Genomic DNA, 17,192 nt, shown 5'->3' with positions numbered 1-17,192 from the left:
AGGAGGGTGAAGGCAGCGGCCATCTGCAGACACGCCATGGGGTGCCAGGCTTGGCCAGTGCTCTGCAAGCTCTGTTTCATTTATTCTGCTGCTTTCCGGAGGAGAATGCAGTCATGCAACACTCATGCAACCCCTCGGAGGCACAGGGAAGGTGGTGGTGCTGGGCTACAGACCAGGGTTAGGGCTCTGCATGGCGTGGCTATGGCCGGGGGCATCAAGGGGCTCAGAGCATGGCCTGAGAAGTCTGGAGGCAAAGGGGAGGGGCCACCAGGGCAGGTTGTCCAGGGGGCATCCCAGATCAAGATCCTCCTATGCAAAGACCCAAGCACTTCTCATCATGGACGCACCAAGCCCAGACGAAGGGCAAGAGGGTTCTGCACCAGGGCCAGGAGTCAGTGGACATGGGGTGGGTTCTGCAGCCTGGGAGCAAGATCACTTCCTCCTAGGCCCCAGCTGTCCACCTGCTCAAGGGCCACCCCTGCCTTCAGTGTGTTCCGGCAGGACACCTCCAGCTCACAGAACCCACTTCTAGCTGTCAGCCCAGGAGGTCAGTGTGAGGCTCCAGACATGGGGAGAAGCCCCTCCAGTGCTGCCCTGGCACTGCGCACCCACCCACCTAGGGTGCAGAGCACAGTTCATGCCAGCAAGCAGGAGCGCCATCGGGGGCTGGCACCACTCAACTCAAGCAGATGGGAGATCGAGCAACCTCGCTGGAATCCGCTGTTAGATGACAGCTTCCAGGAAGAAAGGGGAAAAATGGCTATAATCTTCTGCTAAAATTTGTTGCCTTGTTTGATTCACAGCTGAGAAAACTGTTGAGACACTGACGAGAATCTCAAAAGGAAAAGTTTGGAGCTTTCCTTTGATGCGATGGTGCAATCATCGACTCAACAAAAATCTTTCACTTGTAGAGCGAGCAGGCGCTCTGGTGCTGTTAACCAGCACAGTTAAACAGAAGAGCTGTCCAGCGGGTGCAGCAGGAGAATGTTGGGAATGCCTCCGGCCACTTGCAGGCCTACTGTCTGTCCAAGGTTCCCTCCAGGCCAGGCCTAGGGCCCACCCGCAGACACAGAGGTCCTGGAAGGGTCTGTACAGGGAGAGACAAGGCCCAGAGAGGGTGCGGGTGCTCCAGGGCTGCCATGCAAGCCCACATCTGTGCCCCTAGGAGGCCTCGGCCTCGAATGCCCATCTCCCTCTGTGTTATGGGAACTGTCTGCAACCGAGTCCTGCAGGAAGAGGCTGGCAATGGCTCCATCTCTGTTCCCACCATGAATACTGCCCCTAACTTGCTGACAGGTCTCTGTCTTCTCTGGGCCTCGGTTTCCCATCTGTGAGGGTGAATGGGGTGAGTTTCACATTCAAAGACCTTCCTTCCAGCCACAATGCTCATAAGGGCTGGAGCAGAGGGCAGGAAAGCCATGAGCCCAAGCCCTGGTGAGTGCAGGACCAGGTGTCTTGGGCCCTCAGCTGCCCCAGGCAAAGGAAGTGGCTTCTAAGGGACCCTGCCTACAAGAGCAGATCGCCCCCAGCAAGGCCCAGGCAGCACTTGGGGAGGAAGTCGCCTGTCCCCCTGTGCCTGACATGCATGCTGAGAGCAGAGAAAACGCTGGAAGGAAGCAGCGACAAGAGGGGAATGGAAAACACAGTTAAATAACCACCAGTCCTCATGCATATTTATAGATCTCCTGGCCTCAAAACTCAATCAATACCTCTCCCGGCTCAAAGAAATGGCTTGGGGAGGAGAGCAAGGGAGCTTGGGCTGTCCCTGCTGGGCTGGGGAAGTGCAGAGCCAAACCTACCAAGAGGCGGAAGTCCAGCCTTCCCATCTCCTGCTCGTGGTTTTGCCCACAGCATACGGGCCCACTCAGGGTTGTGGGACCTGCCTCTGTAACAAGCTCAGGCGGGGGTAACACCTCCCAGTCCTGCCCTCCACAGCTGCCTGAGCTTGGGCAACTCACTTAGGGCTGGCATCAGGGCTGAGTGCACCTGTACGTGCCTGTCTGAGTGGGCCCAAACACACCTGTGGCTGAGTGTGCCTGAACGTGCCTGAACGTGCCTGTGACTGGGTGCACCAGTACACTCCTGCGGCTGGGTGCGCCTGTACATGACTGTGGGGCTGGGTGCACCTGTACATGCCTGTCGCTGGGTGCGCCTGTACACGCCTGTCGCTGAGTGGGCCTGAATATGTCTGTTGCTGAGTGCACCTACACACGCCTGTCATTGAGTGCGCCTGTACGTGCCTGTGGCCGGGTGTGTCTGTACATGCCTGTGGCTGAGTGGGCCTGAATATGGCTGTGGCTGAGTGTGCCTGCACACACCTGTGTCTGAGTGGGCCTGAACATGCCTGTGGCTGAGTGTGCCCGAACACGCCTGTGGCCAAGTGCGCCTATACATGCCTGTGGCTGAGTGGGCCTGAATATGCCTATGGCTGAGTGCACCCATACACACCTGTGGCTGAGTGCGCCCGTACACACCTGTTGCTTGTTGCTGAGTGTGCCCGTATACACCTGTCGCTGAGGGGCCTGCAGGGCTGTGTCCTACCTCTTCCAGAAAGCAGCTCCCGGACAGGCAGAAGCACATGAACAGGAGAGGGCAGCCTGGAGCAAATGAAGAAACTGAGGCCCAAGGAGGACGGAGGCCACCTGCTGCCTGTGACCAGTCCCTGGGAGCAGTGGGAGGATGACAACTGGATGAGGGTAGGACAGGACCCTAAGGAGCTCCTCTTCTGCGAAGCCGAGTGCTCCACTGTGGGGAGTAGGTGTCTCGTGCCTAGTCTACTCCTTATCTGCAGAAGCTGCAGGGGCAAAGGGAGCGACCAGGCCCCGGTGGCCCCTCCAGCACATGCTAAACAACCAGGCTTCACCAGAAGCAGAAACTCCCCACAGCCAAGGTGTCCATGGCACAGCCACCCTGCGAGTGCACCCACCCCTCCCTGAGCCATGGGCCCCAGAGAAGGCCCCCTGACCCCCCTCCACCCCTGTGGCCGTGTGCTGCCTAGCCTTTGTTCAGGGTCCTGCCCAGGGACTAAGCGAGGGTTTGCCAGGGCCTAAGGGAGAGGCCACAGCTTTCCCCAACAGGATGCTCCCTGTGAGCCGGTACATCTGCCAAACCAGTGGAGCCTGGACATCAGCATCCAGGAGAGGGCGCCGAGGCCACTGCATAGCTCTGGGGCTGGCCTTCCCGGCAGAGACCCTACATGGCAGCTCCACGTGCAGGGCCAGGGGAGGAGGGAGCTGAGAGGGGTCATGCCTGTCCCGGTTCCAGCAAGGGTCAGGGGCTCCTCCCATGACACCCCTGATTAACAACCTCTATAGTTTTGTGGCAGGGAAAGGGCAGGTGACCTATAGGGGCCAGGGAGGTCAGCATGTCAGAGTCTCCACTAGTCAGCGGGCAGGGACAGCATCCCCTTCCTAATCCATCCAAGGCTGAGACTGGATGGCCCTGGGTCAAACTCCTGGCCTCCAGGGGCTGTGCCAGTGGCAAGGGAGGAGATGGTTCTGATGGCACCCAGCGAGGCTGACATCTTCCCAGCCTACCTGGAGTAGTCCCTGAACAGAGATAAGACACACAGCTCCAGAGGGAGACCGAGGCTGGACACCTGTACAACACAGGGGGCTGGGCCTGACATACACACAGGATCCAGGAGGAAGGATAGATAGCTGCTGCCCCAGGACACCACATGGAGCTTCTCTGGCCCTGGACCAGCCCAGCTGGGGCAATAGTGCCCAGGCGCTGCTCCTTGAGGCTCCAGGGCAACTCTCTGAGGAGGGGCCCAGGGCATGGCCCCTGGAGCCAGAGTGTGTGCGCATGTGGTGGCTTGCTCTCTGAGCCTGGATCTGCTATCTGTAGAGTGGTGGTGATGGAAACCTGCCAAGTCCATGGAAAGGTCAAGCGGGTTCATAGACATGCTCGTGGTCTCAGGCTGTAAGGACCTCTGCCGGGCACACAAGCATTGCCCAGGGGTACTCACGGAGTAAAACCAGAGACGTGGGTGTCCTCCCTCTGCTGCCACATGTGCCTGGCTCTCGGTCCCTCTTGGAACTCCACCCTCGTCTAAGGACCCAAGTCCTTCTCAAGATGTCCCTGAGAACCGGGAAGCATCTGGCAAACCAGGCCATAAGCAGGTTCCAGGTACAAACCCAGTTCCTTGTGAGAGAAGCAAAGTGCCTCGCCCTCCCCAGAGTCCAGCTGAGTGGAGGCAGCAGGGAGGGGCCTCTTCTCCACCCTCAGGAGAGCCACATCCATTTTCAGCCTCCTCTCAAACCCCACAGGCACTGGCATGGCCCCGTGCTTCCCTTCTCCTACTATAAGAAGCTGCTCTCATCCGTCTTCCCTGCAGATATGCTTGGGAACCAAAAGGACGTCAGTCCCTTGGACACAGCACCTGCAGCAGTGGCTGTTTGGGGACACCGCCATCACCAAGAGCCAAGAGCCAGGGCCAAGAGCTGCAGGGACTGGCACTGTGGGAGCGCCCGCAGGCAGGGCCATGGCCCTTGCTTCCTCTCTCCAAGAGGCTGCAGACATGCTCAGGGATATCAGCTTTGGGGGAACCTGGACCCCCCAGGTCATGCCTCTGAGTTTGGTTTTCTACCCCAAGTGCACCACAAGGCTTCCGTCCAAGTGGCAACAGCAGGGACAGGCCAAAGGAGACTGAGATGCTCAGCAGCAGGTCCCTGGGCACGTCTCTACCTTGGGGGACAGCAGAGACCACTGGGCGATCTCTGTACACACAGGACAAGGTCCCTCAGGCTGTGTGCATGACCATGCCTGCCCAGGCAGCAGATGCAAGGGTCTGGCAGAGCCCATGCTGGGTCCCAGTTCCACCAGCCACAGCTGCGAGACTCTGGGCCAAGTCCCTAGAACCCCAACCTTAGTCTCATGTCGCCCAGAGGGGAGGTGGTCACCATACGGTGGGGGAGTGAGAGTTTGGGCATACTCACACCACCCATCTGTCTGTCTGTCCACCTGGTGGCTGTGCCACCCTCCTGCATGTCCCATGCTGCCTTGAGGCCCGTACGCCCTCATTAAAGCTCCCCTGACCTCAGGCCTCATCAGCAGATGAAGGACTCTCAGCACAGCCAATTACCTGGTGTTGGTAATCACCCGCTGACTTCCACCTGAGTCCTTCAGAAGGTGATCTGCTGCTGAGAGAGGCTTGTAAACAATTTGGAGAGAATTGTCAGGAAGGGTTGGATGACAGTGACCTAGGCTGAGGTCTGCTTCTGAGCTCCAGACCCGATCCCACATAGGAGCCCCTCAATGTCCGCCCCTAGCTGTGGCTCCCACTTCCTCCCCTGCACGCAGGGCCTTTGCCACCCTCTGCTGACTCTGCGAGCAGCTGTAGGCCCACAAAGGGAGGGTGCTCTGGCAGGGCCTCTGGCAAAACTCAGTGTGGGAGAGCAGCACATGTAGGCAAGTGGGAAATGAGTAGGCAGAACCTAGTAACCACCACAGTGGGTCCCGGCTCTGCCACCCATGCTCCTTGATCAGCTTACAGCCCATCACCTGCCCCATCTGCAGACCAGGCATCTCCCTGAGCTCCTGCCACGGCAGTGTGGTCAGTGCATGGGCCACCTGCTGGCTACCCACCCTGGGCACGAAGCCTATGCTTCTTGGAAGGAGGCCAGGGCTGGGGGAGGAACTGCACTGCCCTGGTCCTGCTGCAAGCAAGGCTCCTCCTCCTCCTCTTCCCAGGAACCATGGGCTTCAGCCGGAAGGCTGCTCCACTGGCCTGCCCAGTGAGGGAAGTGGGTCCCTGCCGGACCAGCAGATCAACAGGAGCTCTGGGCAGCCTCCAGTATCCCAATCTCCCCACTACAGAGCACAAACAACAGCTGGCACCTAAACCACCTGGCCTGAGGCTCGCCAAGAGCCCTCAGGAGGCCTCAGGGGCTCAGGCAGCAGGTGCAGGACCAGCTGGTGGATGAGGGCCTGAGGAGAGCGGGAGTGCCCGAAGGACCATGGCCGTGTGAGGGCAGGGCAGGGCTGGAGTAGCCACCCGAGTGCTCTGCCCCTCGCGCCCGGGGTCTGACTCACTCCAGGAGGTCCTAACAAGCTGCTTGTTTGTTCTCACTGGCCAAAAAGCACATGACAGGAAGTTGACCATCATAACCATTCTAAGTGCACAGCTCACTGGCACACTCCCAGTGCTGTGCAGCCATCCCCACAGCTTCCTCAGAGCTTCCTCACCTCTCCAGACTAAAACCCACATCCATTACACACTCACTTTCCGTTCCCCTGCCCCAGCTTCACCTCCAGCACCTGCCTTTCCACCTCCTGCCTCTATGAATCTGATGACTCTAGGGGCATCGTATAGGTGGAATCCTTCTGTGACTGGCGGTTTCACTCAGCCTAGTGTCCTCAGGTCCACCTGCACTGCAGCAGGTGTCGGGACGTCCTTCCTCCTCAAGGCTGCATCATACTCTGCCCTACGGAAGGACCACACTGTGCATATCCACTTGTCTGTCCACAGACGCCTGGGGTGCACTCACCTCCGGGCCGCCATAAGCGAGGCTGTTGTGAACGTGGTGTGCAAGTATCCGTGAGCCCCTGCTTTTGGTTCTTCTGGGGATCTACGCAGAAGAGGATGTGGGGGTCTCTGTGGTGAAACAAAGCCACTCTTCCATCCGTGACCTCACCATGGCAAGGCACTGCCAAGCCCCCACCAGTGACATTTCTTCTAGAATCTTGTGCTTAGTCCGCAAACTCCCATGACAGGAATTACGTGAGTGATCACACCTTCCTTTCTCCTCAGGCTGCAGGAAGCTCAGATTAAAACAGAAGGCCAACTTCACCGGCAACCTCAGCCCTCGTGCTCAGAACACTTGTGCCGTTTCTCATACGTGGCATCGGCTGCCGGGAATGTGTGGAGCAGTGAGATCTCGCATAAAGGAAATGAACGTGATCACAGAAAACACTAGGATGCTGCTCCGAGGACTGAGGCCAACTCAGCATCTTCGGCGGCCTGGGCTGCAGTGGACGCTTCTCCTGTCCTTCCATGAGCCACGGGAGGAGACCAGGAGCCCTTGGTCCCGCCAGGACCTAACATGGATCCCTGGGGCCCCGTGCCAAAGAGTTGCTTCCTTTCACGGAAGGAAAGCACCTCACTGAACCATCAGCTCACTGTACATCTCCCACAGAACATGGCCCCATGAACATCAGGGCTGTGTCCCAGCTTAGAGCAGTGCCTGGCACAGAGGAGGTGCGTGAAGGTGACTCATGCACGGGAGGGCTGGGCTGGTGGGCATGGAGTCCCATGGGCCCCACAGAGGTGTCCTCCCACGATCCTGCCTCCCAGGAAAAGCCCAGCTCCTTCACCTCACAAAGGAGGCCTTCAGGGCCCAGAGAGGAGCACCTCCGGAGGCCAGCAGGTAACGCCAGGCCCATCATCCTGGTCCAGAGGCCATACTCTGTACAACATGGTAGAACATTCAGGAGAAGGAGCCAAACACAGAGAATGAAGGTCCCACAGATAAGCCACATGCATCACTAGGAGTCATTCAGTGAGTGGGAGACGCCAGACCTGAGGAGGCTGGCTTGCAGCACCTGCCGGGAGGTCCCGGGACAGGAACAGGGACGCCACCCCGGCCCACTACACCTGGCCATGGATGCTGGCACAAAGTGGGTAGCTGTGGCTCCAGGACGGGATGCAGCCTTGGCTGCTCCCAGGGCAGCTGCAGGGTTGGCGGCTTCAGGGTTCCAGGGGTCTGGGGACCACGAGGATGAAATCTCGGGGAGAGGGTGAGGAGGTCTGAGAAGGGGTGATGGGCCCACCCTGCCCTGGGCCCAGGCATGTGAGCCATGGCACCGCCTGCCTGCTGGTATAGACAGAAGCAGGACAGTCTCCACATGCTTTGAGCTTCTGCTAACAGGGAACCCGGCATATCTTCTACCCACTCCTTTCCAAAACAGATGCACTTATTTTAAATGCCTCTGGGCTCTTGTCTGGTCTCTCCCCTGAGCAACACTTGGGGCACTGAGATTAGCCCCAGCCACAGACCCCACTCAGGAGCCCGCCAGAGAGGAGCAGGCAGGTGGGGCAGGGAGGGAGCCGTGCTGGGCTTGGGGGGAGCTCCATCAGCCCTGACCACCAACCTGCCTGAATAAGCAACATGATGAGGCCACAGTGAGAAACGGCTGGAGCATGGGCTTCAGAACCCAAAGATGAATTCTATTTAATTACACTCACACTGAGGCATTTAGAGGAAGTGTGCAGATGTCTGCAATTTACTTAAAGCGCATCAGAAGAATAAAGTGATGCAGTGGCTGGGCGAGGGATAAAGAGATGTCAGGAAGCCCCACAGTGGAGCATCCATGGTGGAATCTTGGTGGTGGGTGAACAGGCGCTCACTGCAAACTTCTCAGCTTCACAATGTATCTTTAAATGTTCATAATAAACTGCTGAAAAACACCCTGAGTCTGAACACTGCACCCCCATCACTGTGACATGGGGGCCCCCATGGGGCACAAGCACTGGCCCATGCCACACACTTCACGCACAGAAGCTGGTGGCTACCAGGTGGAACTGTCAGGTGGTGATGCACCCACCCAGCCAGGAGGTCGGTGTCCTACCCAGTGTGGCCTCCACTGGATGTGCCCCTCTCTACCCAGGGTGGCCTATGGGCCCTGAGTGGCCTCCCCGTGGCCCAGTGAGGCCTCCACTGGATGTGCCCCTCTCTTTTGAGGGCAGCCTGCAGGCCCTGACCACCTCCCTGCATGTCCTGCCTCGGCTCGGTGCCCTCCGTCCTCGGACGTGGCCCATCAGAACCACAGGTGTGGAAAACATGCCCATGTCATGGAGGTGAGGACGACGGTATTATGACGGATAACAAGAATGGCAGCCACACAGGACCGGCTCACCAGGTATGTGCCGGGCCCTCCAGGAGCCATCACCTGAGATCTCCAAAGACAGCCTGCGGGAAAGACCTGTGCCCTCCACATCCTGGGGAGCACGCCGAGGCCAGGCCACAGCCGGTGGGAGACAGAGCCATGGCCCACCCCAGGTTGTCGGGCCCAAGCTGACAAGGCCCAGTGCCCCCACTATAAGGTGGGACATGAGAGTGTAGCCGGGAGCCAGATGAGGACAAAGGTGCTGAGGCCCCAGCTCCTTGGTTCTAGGCCCACGGAAAAGCACAGGGGTGCACTCGGTGGGTGGGGGCAGGAGTGGGGCGGGAGGCCACGGCAGCAGGTGGGGTCAAGGACTGTGCCGTCCACCTGCCCCAACTCCTGTGGCTGCACCAATAGCCACAGAGCTCTCTCTGCCACCCTATCTGGAGTTCCATGGGGTCTGCCCAATTTCTGTCTTTACTCGAGAACACAGCAACATATTCAAGCCTCATTCTGCCTCCCAAGAATGGAGCATCTGAGGTCCTCCTTTACGCACAGGCTCCCTGTGGGCCTCACTTTCCCCATTTCTAGACTGGATGGGAGGGCTTGCAGCAAAAGAGACCCCACCCACCCGCTTCCAGCCCCTTCAGCAACACGAGGGCACACACAGTTGGCCCTAAGGAGTGTTGGACAGCTCTGAGATCTTAGGGAGATCCAGAAAGGCCGGTGCCACAGTGGGGCCCAATGACGGCCCTCCCAGAAAAGCAGTACAAAGACCTCCCAGGCCTTGTCTCCCAGCCTCAGCACCACAAGAGGGCAGTGGCCAGCTTTAAGGGGTAACTGGAATTGTCTTTCCTCACCAACCAGCTGTGAACTAATTACATGAAGTTCTAACTAGCTAGTAACTAATAACTAGTCGAGCCCCTCTCCAAGAATATGTTCCCAATTAAGTCAGATTGCAGCTGACTGTAATCAATCTTCCTTGAAGCAGCCCAACGTGAAGACTTCTCCGGAGGGAGTGGGAGCTGGGAGGGAAGAGGAGAGGGCATCCATCTACACAGGGGATGCAGTGGTGGCAGCTGGCTCCTGCTAACATGGCTCCCAAGCACTCTTCAGGGCTGGCTGCTGCCAGGAGCCACCCTGCAGGCAGCCCGTCTTCCTGTCGGGAGCAGTGGGTCCCAGGCCTGTGCAGCAGGCCTGTGTGGCTCTCACAAGGGGCCAGTGGAAAGACACGAGGGCCCAGGCCAGCACCCCAGGATGGGCCCCCCCGCACTCCACCACAGCTGCCCAAAGGCCTGAGGTGTCCAGGTTCAGGGATGGAGGTAAAGGGGCGAGGCTCTGCCCTTGGTGATGGGAGAAGCAGGAAGGGCCACAATGGGCGTGAGCGTCTATGTAGCAGCTGCTGTGTGCCAGGTGTGTGCTAAAGCCATGGCCTTTGATCTCCCCAGCACCCCCAACGGGGACATCATGCCCCTCAGCTTTATAAAGGAAGCCGTGGGTGCTGAGATGGGCTTCCTTTATAAAAACCAACATGCCCAAGACTGCCAGGAAGGAGAGATGGGATTCCTGCCCAGGGCTGACTTGATATTGGCCCCACCCGAGCCTGGGCAGACAGACTGGTGGCATCTGTCTCCATGTGTGAAAACTGCCTTCAGACCCACTTCAAACAGTGTCTGGGCCAGCTCCCTGAACCAGATGCGAACTCCTTCCCCTCCACTCGGCCAGGACCAGTCACACTGTGTCACAGCTTCCGCCAACTTCCTGCATGGTCAGGGCTCAGGCCTGCGCCTGAACTGACAGAAGAACTGGGGGAGGCTCTGGCATCGGGGTCAGATACTTCCCTTATGCCAGGATAACCCATACTGCCTGGGCAGCCAGCTCTGCCATTGGGGTGCAAACCCCAAGTGGCCTGAACAGCTGTGGCAAACACCACAACCACCTGCAGCTGGCATGTGGGTGGGGGCCACTAGGGGCTGGGGGAGCAGACCTGTGGCCACAGGGTAGGGGGTCCTTGGAGCCAAGGCCCAAGTGTGACAGCTGGGCCGTGAGGATGCAAGGCTGAGAAAAGCAGGGGTCGGGTGGGTTGGGCTAGAGGCATGGGGAGAAACAAGCTCAGAGATGACAGGCCTGGCTTCAGATATCAACTCTCTCCTCTGGCCAGCTGCCCTGGACCAAACCGTGACCTGGGAGTGGATGTTTCCTCACCAGGGACACGGGGTTGCCCCATCCATGTCTAGAGGACACACAGCTGGGTCTGGAGTGCAGCGATGGCTCAGAGTACAGGCCTGCCACGGAGAGGGCTCACAGGGAGTGGATTCAGGCCCCCACAACCTGTCCCCCAGGCACAGAGTGCAGGCTCGGGGCCCTGCCTGTCATGGAGATGGTTCACGGGAAGTGGATCACCTCAGGTGATTCGCCCACCTCAGCCTCTCAAAGTGCTGGGATTACAGGTGTGAGCCACCACGCCCAGCCAAAAGTAAAGACTTTCAGTGACGGTCTTGCAAGATCCAGTGTCTGATAGGCAGGCACACCCAGCATGGTCACAACAAGCAGTTTATCCCCTAGTGTGCAGGTCCCTCCCCCGGTTCCTCACAGGCTGGGTACTATGGGGGTCACCAACTTCTCAGATGTTGCCTATTGGCTGTTGGGTAGGGGCTTTAGGTGTTTTCTTTAGGGTTGTCCTGCTGCATTTTGTTGCAGTCCACAGTGCATTGCAATCCTAGTCGGCTCAGGGGCTCTTCAAGTATTTGACTTACGACCTAAGTCGCTGGGCAAGCTGATAAGAACAGACAAGGCGAGCTATTTGGCAGGCTAGTAAACTTTCATCTTAGACTAAACTTCTTTGGTTCGAGTGAGGGCAAGTAAGGTGGGTGGGGGGATAGTGGGAGAAGAGGGGAGCAGGAGGCAACAAGCAGGCATCAGTGATCCAAGCAGGAGTCTAGTACATCCTGTTTCTTCTGTGGTTTGCTGGCCTAAGCCGGTTCAAGGCACTTTGTCTTGGAAATGGACCACTGTATACATTATTTCCTTCAGTCATACAGCCCTGGGCATCCAGAGCCAGGGGCAGCCCGAGCCACCACAGGGCCTATGCAGCCTCACCTTCCCCAGCGCCACCCTGGACATCCCCCCACCAGGGGTGAAATCGCGGGGTCAGGGGTGGTGGCAGCTACAGGGCTGTCTAGAAGTTTCCAACATTCCACGAGCCAAACCCCAGTGGCCTCCCTGCCTCACTGCTCTGAGCTTGTTTCTCACATGCTATCTAGGCACAGTCGTACCTGTTGCACTAACCCAGGGAGGAAAAGCTCCTGAATCCTGGGCTAGGTTCGAGGTCACTATATCATGGCATAAACATCTGCTTCCCCAGGACCATCAGGCCCATCCCTGTCCTCTCCCCACATGGCCACGCTGGCCACAGTGTGGCACTCGTGCTCCGCATGGACAACACCATGCCTCAGCTCTGAGCAGCTTCAGGACACATGGTCAAAACCACACCTAGGCTCTGAGCAGCTTCAGGACACATGGCCAACACCAAGTCTCAGATCTGAGCAGCTTCAGGACATGCCTGGGAGCAGGGCCCCCACCCCTCCAAGGCCCTAGGGAGGGTCACAGGTGACACTGCCAGCCCCACCCCTCGTGCCAACCCGCAGTGCACACCAGCCCTTGGCATCTCCCACCAGATGTCCCACCTCACATCTCCCAGAGAGGAGTGCTCCACTAGCGAGCTCCCAAGCACACGCTGTCCACACAGGATGGGGATGATGGCCAGGTTCCATCAGGTGTTCACCAGGTGTTGGCACAGCGTTCACCCACACCCCTCACCTCATTCACGCCTCAACAAGCTCCAAGGGCCACTGAGGATGCCTTGGGGAGACGGCCAGAGGCCGGAGCAGGAAAGCCACAAGTGGTGCCTGTGGGGAGGCCTGGACCCCAATTAGCGGGCAACATGGGCACCAAGGAGCCAGGGTTCAGGCTCTGCTCGATCCAACAGCCAGAGAGACATTCAGCAGCTCTGATGCAGTGCCTCTGGTGGGCGGGCAGCAGCCTCATGACCCCTACCTGTACACCATGGCCCAATTAAAACAAGATGACAGGTCCTAGGCTAAGGACAGGCCAACACAGCTCAGAGCTGTCCACCACCACAGATGCCACTTCTCTAATCACCAGGAACTGGTCATAAAAAATAGATTTGATCTGCCTCTAAGAAGTGCCAAGAAAAAATCAATGGCCTGTCCAAAATGCGTTAACCTCGCACCCAAGGGCTTCCTGCCACGCAGCAACTCAGACAGCAGGACGAAACCCAAAGAGAAAGGACAACAAAAAAGAACACAAACAACAGTCCAGCTCACCATGGCAGATCCTGGGATGGGCACAGTGCAAGCCCACCCAAAGCCCGCTCCATTGACACCAGGCGTGTGGGTGGTGCAGGGTGGAGAGGAGCTCCAAGGTGGCCAGTGCAGGCCTGTCAGCAGCACGGCCACCCTGCCAGGCAAGAGGGTGCCCACAAGAGGGAGGAGAGCCCAGAGAGTTCAGACAGATGAGCCAGAAAACAGGTGTTCTGTGGTGGCAGGAACCACGGGCTTTCATGTTGGACAGAGCACTATAAGGCCCCAGGTGGCACCTCCCCCAGAGGCTGCCCCGCCCTCACCTGCAGTGTGAGCCGCTCCAGCTGTGCCTCCAGCAACCTCTTTTCCTCCTCCAGCCGACTCCGCTCACCCTCCAGCTCCTCAACCTTCAACCTGTAAGGAGAGCGAAATGGTGACCAGGTGTCTGTGGTCACCCAAGCTGGGAAGTCCCGCCCTCTGGGTGATAAGGAGGTGAAAGGTTAGGAGGCCCAGCTATAATGCTTTATTTCTAAATACATGTCTGTGAAGCTCTCAGAGTCCAGCGATGACATCAAGAGAAAACTAGAAAATGTCACAAGTACAGGATGTGGGAGTCCTTGGCGGCCCCTGCTCGGGCGGACAAGCCTGCACTGAGAAAGTCTCAATCAACAACACCTTGGCTGGAAGCACAAAGAGAACCAGCCTGAGGCAGGACGCCTGGGAGTCGGTGTGTCTGTGTCCGTGAGCCACTCCCAGAGGGTGATGTGATGGCAGAGTGCAGGGGACACCACTGAGGAACAGGAAAGCAACCTCAGAATGTCTTCAGAAATGAAGAAAAGACAGGAAAGGACTTCTACTGCAGGGTGTGGAAGGAGCTGGTGATGGGGAACCACAGAGGCACAATTCAGATAAGAAAAAAAAGCAGGCTTTGGGGCGACCCACAGAGAGTTCCCTTCTACTCTGTGGGCATAGAATGCAAAATGAGGCTCCATGGCCACAACCAGAATGGGGCCAGTTTTAGTTCACAGTAAGAAGCTGTCTAGTTTTGTCTTCATTTCTAAATCTAATATTTTGAATGGAAAACATATTCATGTGGTTTAAAAATCAGAAAGTCTGTCAAGGCCCATAGTGATGGAAAGATCACTTGACACTGCACAGGGACAGGAATGGGGACAGCTATTCCAGCCTGAGAACTGCCCCAGGGTGCCCCAGCATACCAGAACAGTAAGACCCGAGGAAATTAAACTCTTTCCAAGAAACCTAACTGCAACTCTGAAAATATATCAAGAAGATTTATACAAATACAAAAATGTCTAGAGCACAACAAGCTGAAATTCACAATGCCTGCCATCCAATCAAAGATTACCAGACATTTAAAGCAGCAGGAGAACATGGCCAGTAATGAAGAGAATAACCAATCAACAAACACCTGCCAAGAACAGCACAGACGGCAACACTGGCAAACGGGGACATTAAGACAGTTGTTAAAACTACTGGAGAAAATGGAACAGTTAAGTGCAGATGTGGAAGAGACACATGTAGAAGTGGAAGCTACAATGTCTCAGATAAACAGGCTGTATGGGATTAATGACAGATTAGAATCTATAATAGAAAAGTTCAGTGTCCTTGAGGGAACAGCAATTGAAACTATCAAAAACAAAACACAGAGGCCGGGCGTGGTGGCTCACGCCTGTAATCCCAGCACTTTGGGAGGTCAAGGCAGGTGGGTTGCTTGAGGCCAGGAGTCAAAACCAACATGGCCAACATGGTGTAACCCTTTCTCTACTAAAAACAGTTAGCCAGGCGTGGTCATGCAGCCCTATAATCCCAGCTCCTCAGGAGGCCAAGGCGTAAAAATCACTTGAACCTGGGAGGTGGAGGTTGCAGTGAGCCAAGATCACACCACTGCACTCCAGCCTGGGCGACACAGCGAGGCTCTGTCTCAAAAATAAGCAAACAAACACAGCATGCCTGTAATCCTAGCTACTGGGGAGGCTGAGGCAGGAGAATTGTTTGAATCTGGGAAATGGAGACTGTGGTGAGCCAAGATCGTGCTATTGCACTCCAGCCTGGGAGACAGACCAAAACTCCCTCTCAAAAAAAAGAATAAATAAAATGTATGACAACACTATAGGATAAAAATCAACATGATGGTTGTAAGGTGATTATCCTATATGTGAGAAGGTGAAGTATCACTTGAAGGCAGGCTGTGATCAGCTAAAGATGTATACTAGAAAACCTACAGCAATCCCTAAAATAACAAAGACTTATAGGATACCAATTAAGGAAATAAAACATTGGCTGGGCGTAGTGGCTCACGCCTGTAATCCAAGCACTTTGGAGGTCAGGAGTTCAAGACCAGTCTGACCAACATGGTGAAACCCCGTCTTTATAAGAAAAAAAAAAAAAAAAAAAAAAAAAAAACAGGATAAAGGGAATGAACAAGAGACAGACGAGTAGATAACAGTAAAATGACACGATCAAAACTAATCATATCAATAATTAAATTAAATGTAAGTAGCCTAGCCACCACAATTAAAAGGCAGACACTCAACCTGGATTAAACAGCAACACCCAGTTAGACACCGCTAACAATAACGCACTTTAAATACAAAGATGCAAAAAGGCAGAACATGCCATCACTAAGAAAACCAGCAAGAGAAAGCTGGAGAGGTGACCAATACTGGCAACAGTACATTTCAGAGCACACACTATTACCAAGAAAGTACCTTATAATAATAAAGAGATCCATTCATCAAGGGAAAATAATAATCCTACACATGTGTGTATTAATAAAAGAGCTGCAAAAGAAATGAAGCCAAACCAGCCAGAACTGCCAGGAGAAACAGACGGGTCCACAATTACAATCGGAGACCTTGACATCACTCTCAATAGTTGACAGAACAACAAGCAAAAAGTCAGGAGGAGATGGACCACATGATTAGCCAACTTGACCTAATTCACCTGGATAAACGCTTCCACTCTAAGAGCAGAAGCCCCCTTCTTTTCAGGAGCACTTGAACTAACTATGTACTAAGACCACTCCACACTAAACCAGTAAAAGAAAGCTCAGATTATTTAGGAATTTCATAATTCTAACTGTGTTATAGGACCATAATGGAATTAAACTAGAAATCAGCACCAAAAAGTCATCTGAAAAATATCACTTACAAAAGCATACAACACCATGAAATTACATAGAGATGGAATGGAACAGGCCAAGAAAAACCTGCACATGACAAGCTCAGAGCACTACAGAGAGAGATCCAGGGCAATCTCCATACAGGGAAATAGATATGCCTTGTTCACAAGGTGGGAGAGTCAGCGGTGCTGGGAACGCACTTCTCTCCCAAATTGATCCACAGAATCAGCAATCTCAGTCAAAATCCCACAGGCCTCTTTGTACAAACTGGCAAGCCGATTCTAAAATTCACATGGAGACATAACGGACCTAGAAGAGAGAAAATACATTGACAATGGAAAGGGAGGGGTTGCCTCATTTCACCAATTATGTTAAAGCTGCAGTAATCACAACAGTGCAGTGCTGGATAAACTGAAAGACAGACAGACCAACGAGACAGAACAAAGTCCAGAAAGAGACGTAGAAACACACCAATTTTTGAAAAATATACGAAGGCAATTCAGTGTAGAAAGGGTAGTCTCTTCAACAAATGGTTCTGGAACAACTGGGTGTTCATGGGGGAAATAAAGAATAAAAATCTTGTACAATGAACAAAAATCCTGCTCAATCCTGAACCAAAAGTTATGAAGTTACTAAAAGAAAATAGACGAGAAAATCTTTGTGAATTTGGGACAGCCAAAGATTTCTTAGCTACGATACCTGATCTGGTTTGGCGGTGTCCTCACCCAAATCTCATCTTGAATTGTAGGTCCCGTAATTCTCATGTGTTGTGGGAGGGACCCAGTGGGAGATAACTACATCATGGGGGCAGTGTACCCCATACTGTTCTTGTGGTAGTAAGTCTCACGAGATCTGATTTTATAAGTGTTTCCCCTTTTGCTTGGCTCTCATTCTCTCTTGTC

The 17,192-nt window shown here is 55.2% G+C and overlaps 1 protein-coding gene across 11 annotated transcripts in view; it reads right to left on the bottom strand.

Moving 5' to 3' along the window:
- MAD1L1 (mitotic arrest deficient 1 like 1) overlaps window positions 1–17,192 on the bottom strand; it is a 404,019-nt gene that overhangs the window by 115,787 nt on the left and 271,040 nt on the right. For all 11 annotated transcript variants that reach the window (XM_064366614.1, XM_064366612.1, XM_064366620.1 and 8 more), the window contains one exon: window positions 13,472–13,562. In XM_064366614.1, coding sequence (XP_064222684.1) covers window positions 13,472–13,562 — 91 coding nt within the window. The remainder of the gene's footprint in view (window positions 1–13,471; window positions 13,563–17,192) is intronic.

This window comes from Aotus nancymaae, unplaced genomic scaffold (genome assembly GCF_030222135.1).
Source record: "Aotus nancymaae isolate 86718 unplaced genomic scaffold, 86718_ANA_hifiasm-v0.15.2.pri h1tg000064l_1, whole genome shotgun sequence".
Taxonomy (NCBI): Eukaryota; Metazoa; Chordata; class Mammalia; order Primates; family Aotidae; genus Aotus; species Aotus nancymaae.
This window is presented reverse-complemented; position numbering and strand designations above follow the sequence as displayed.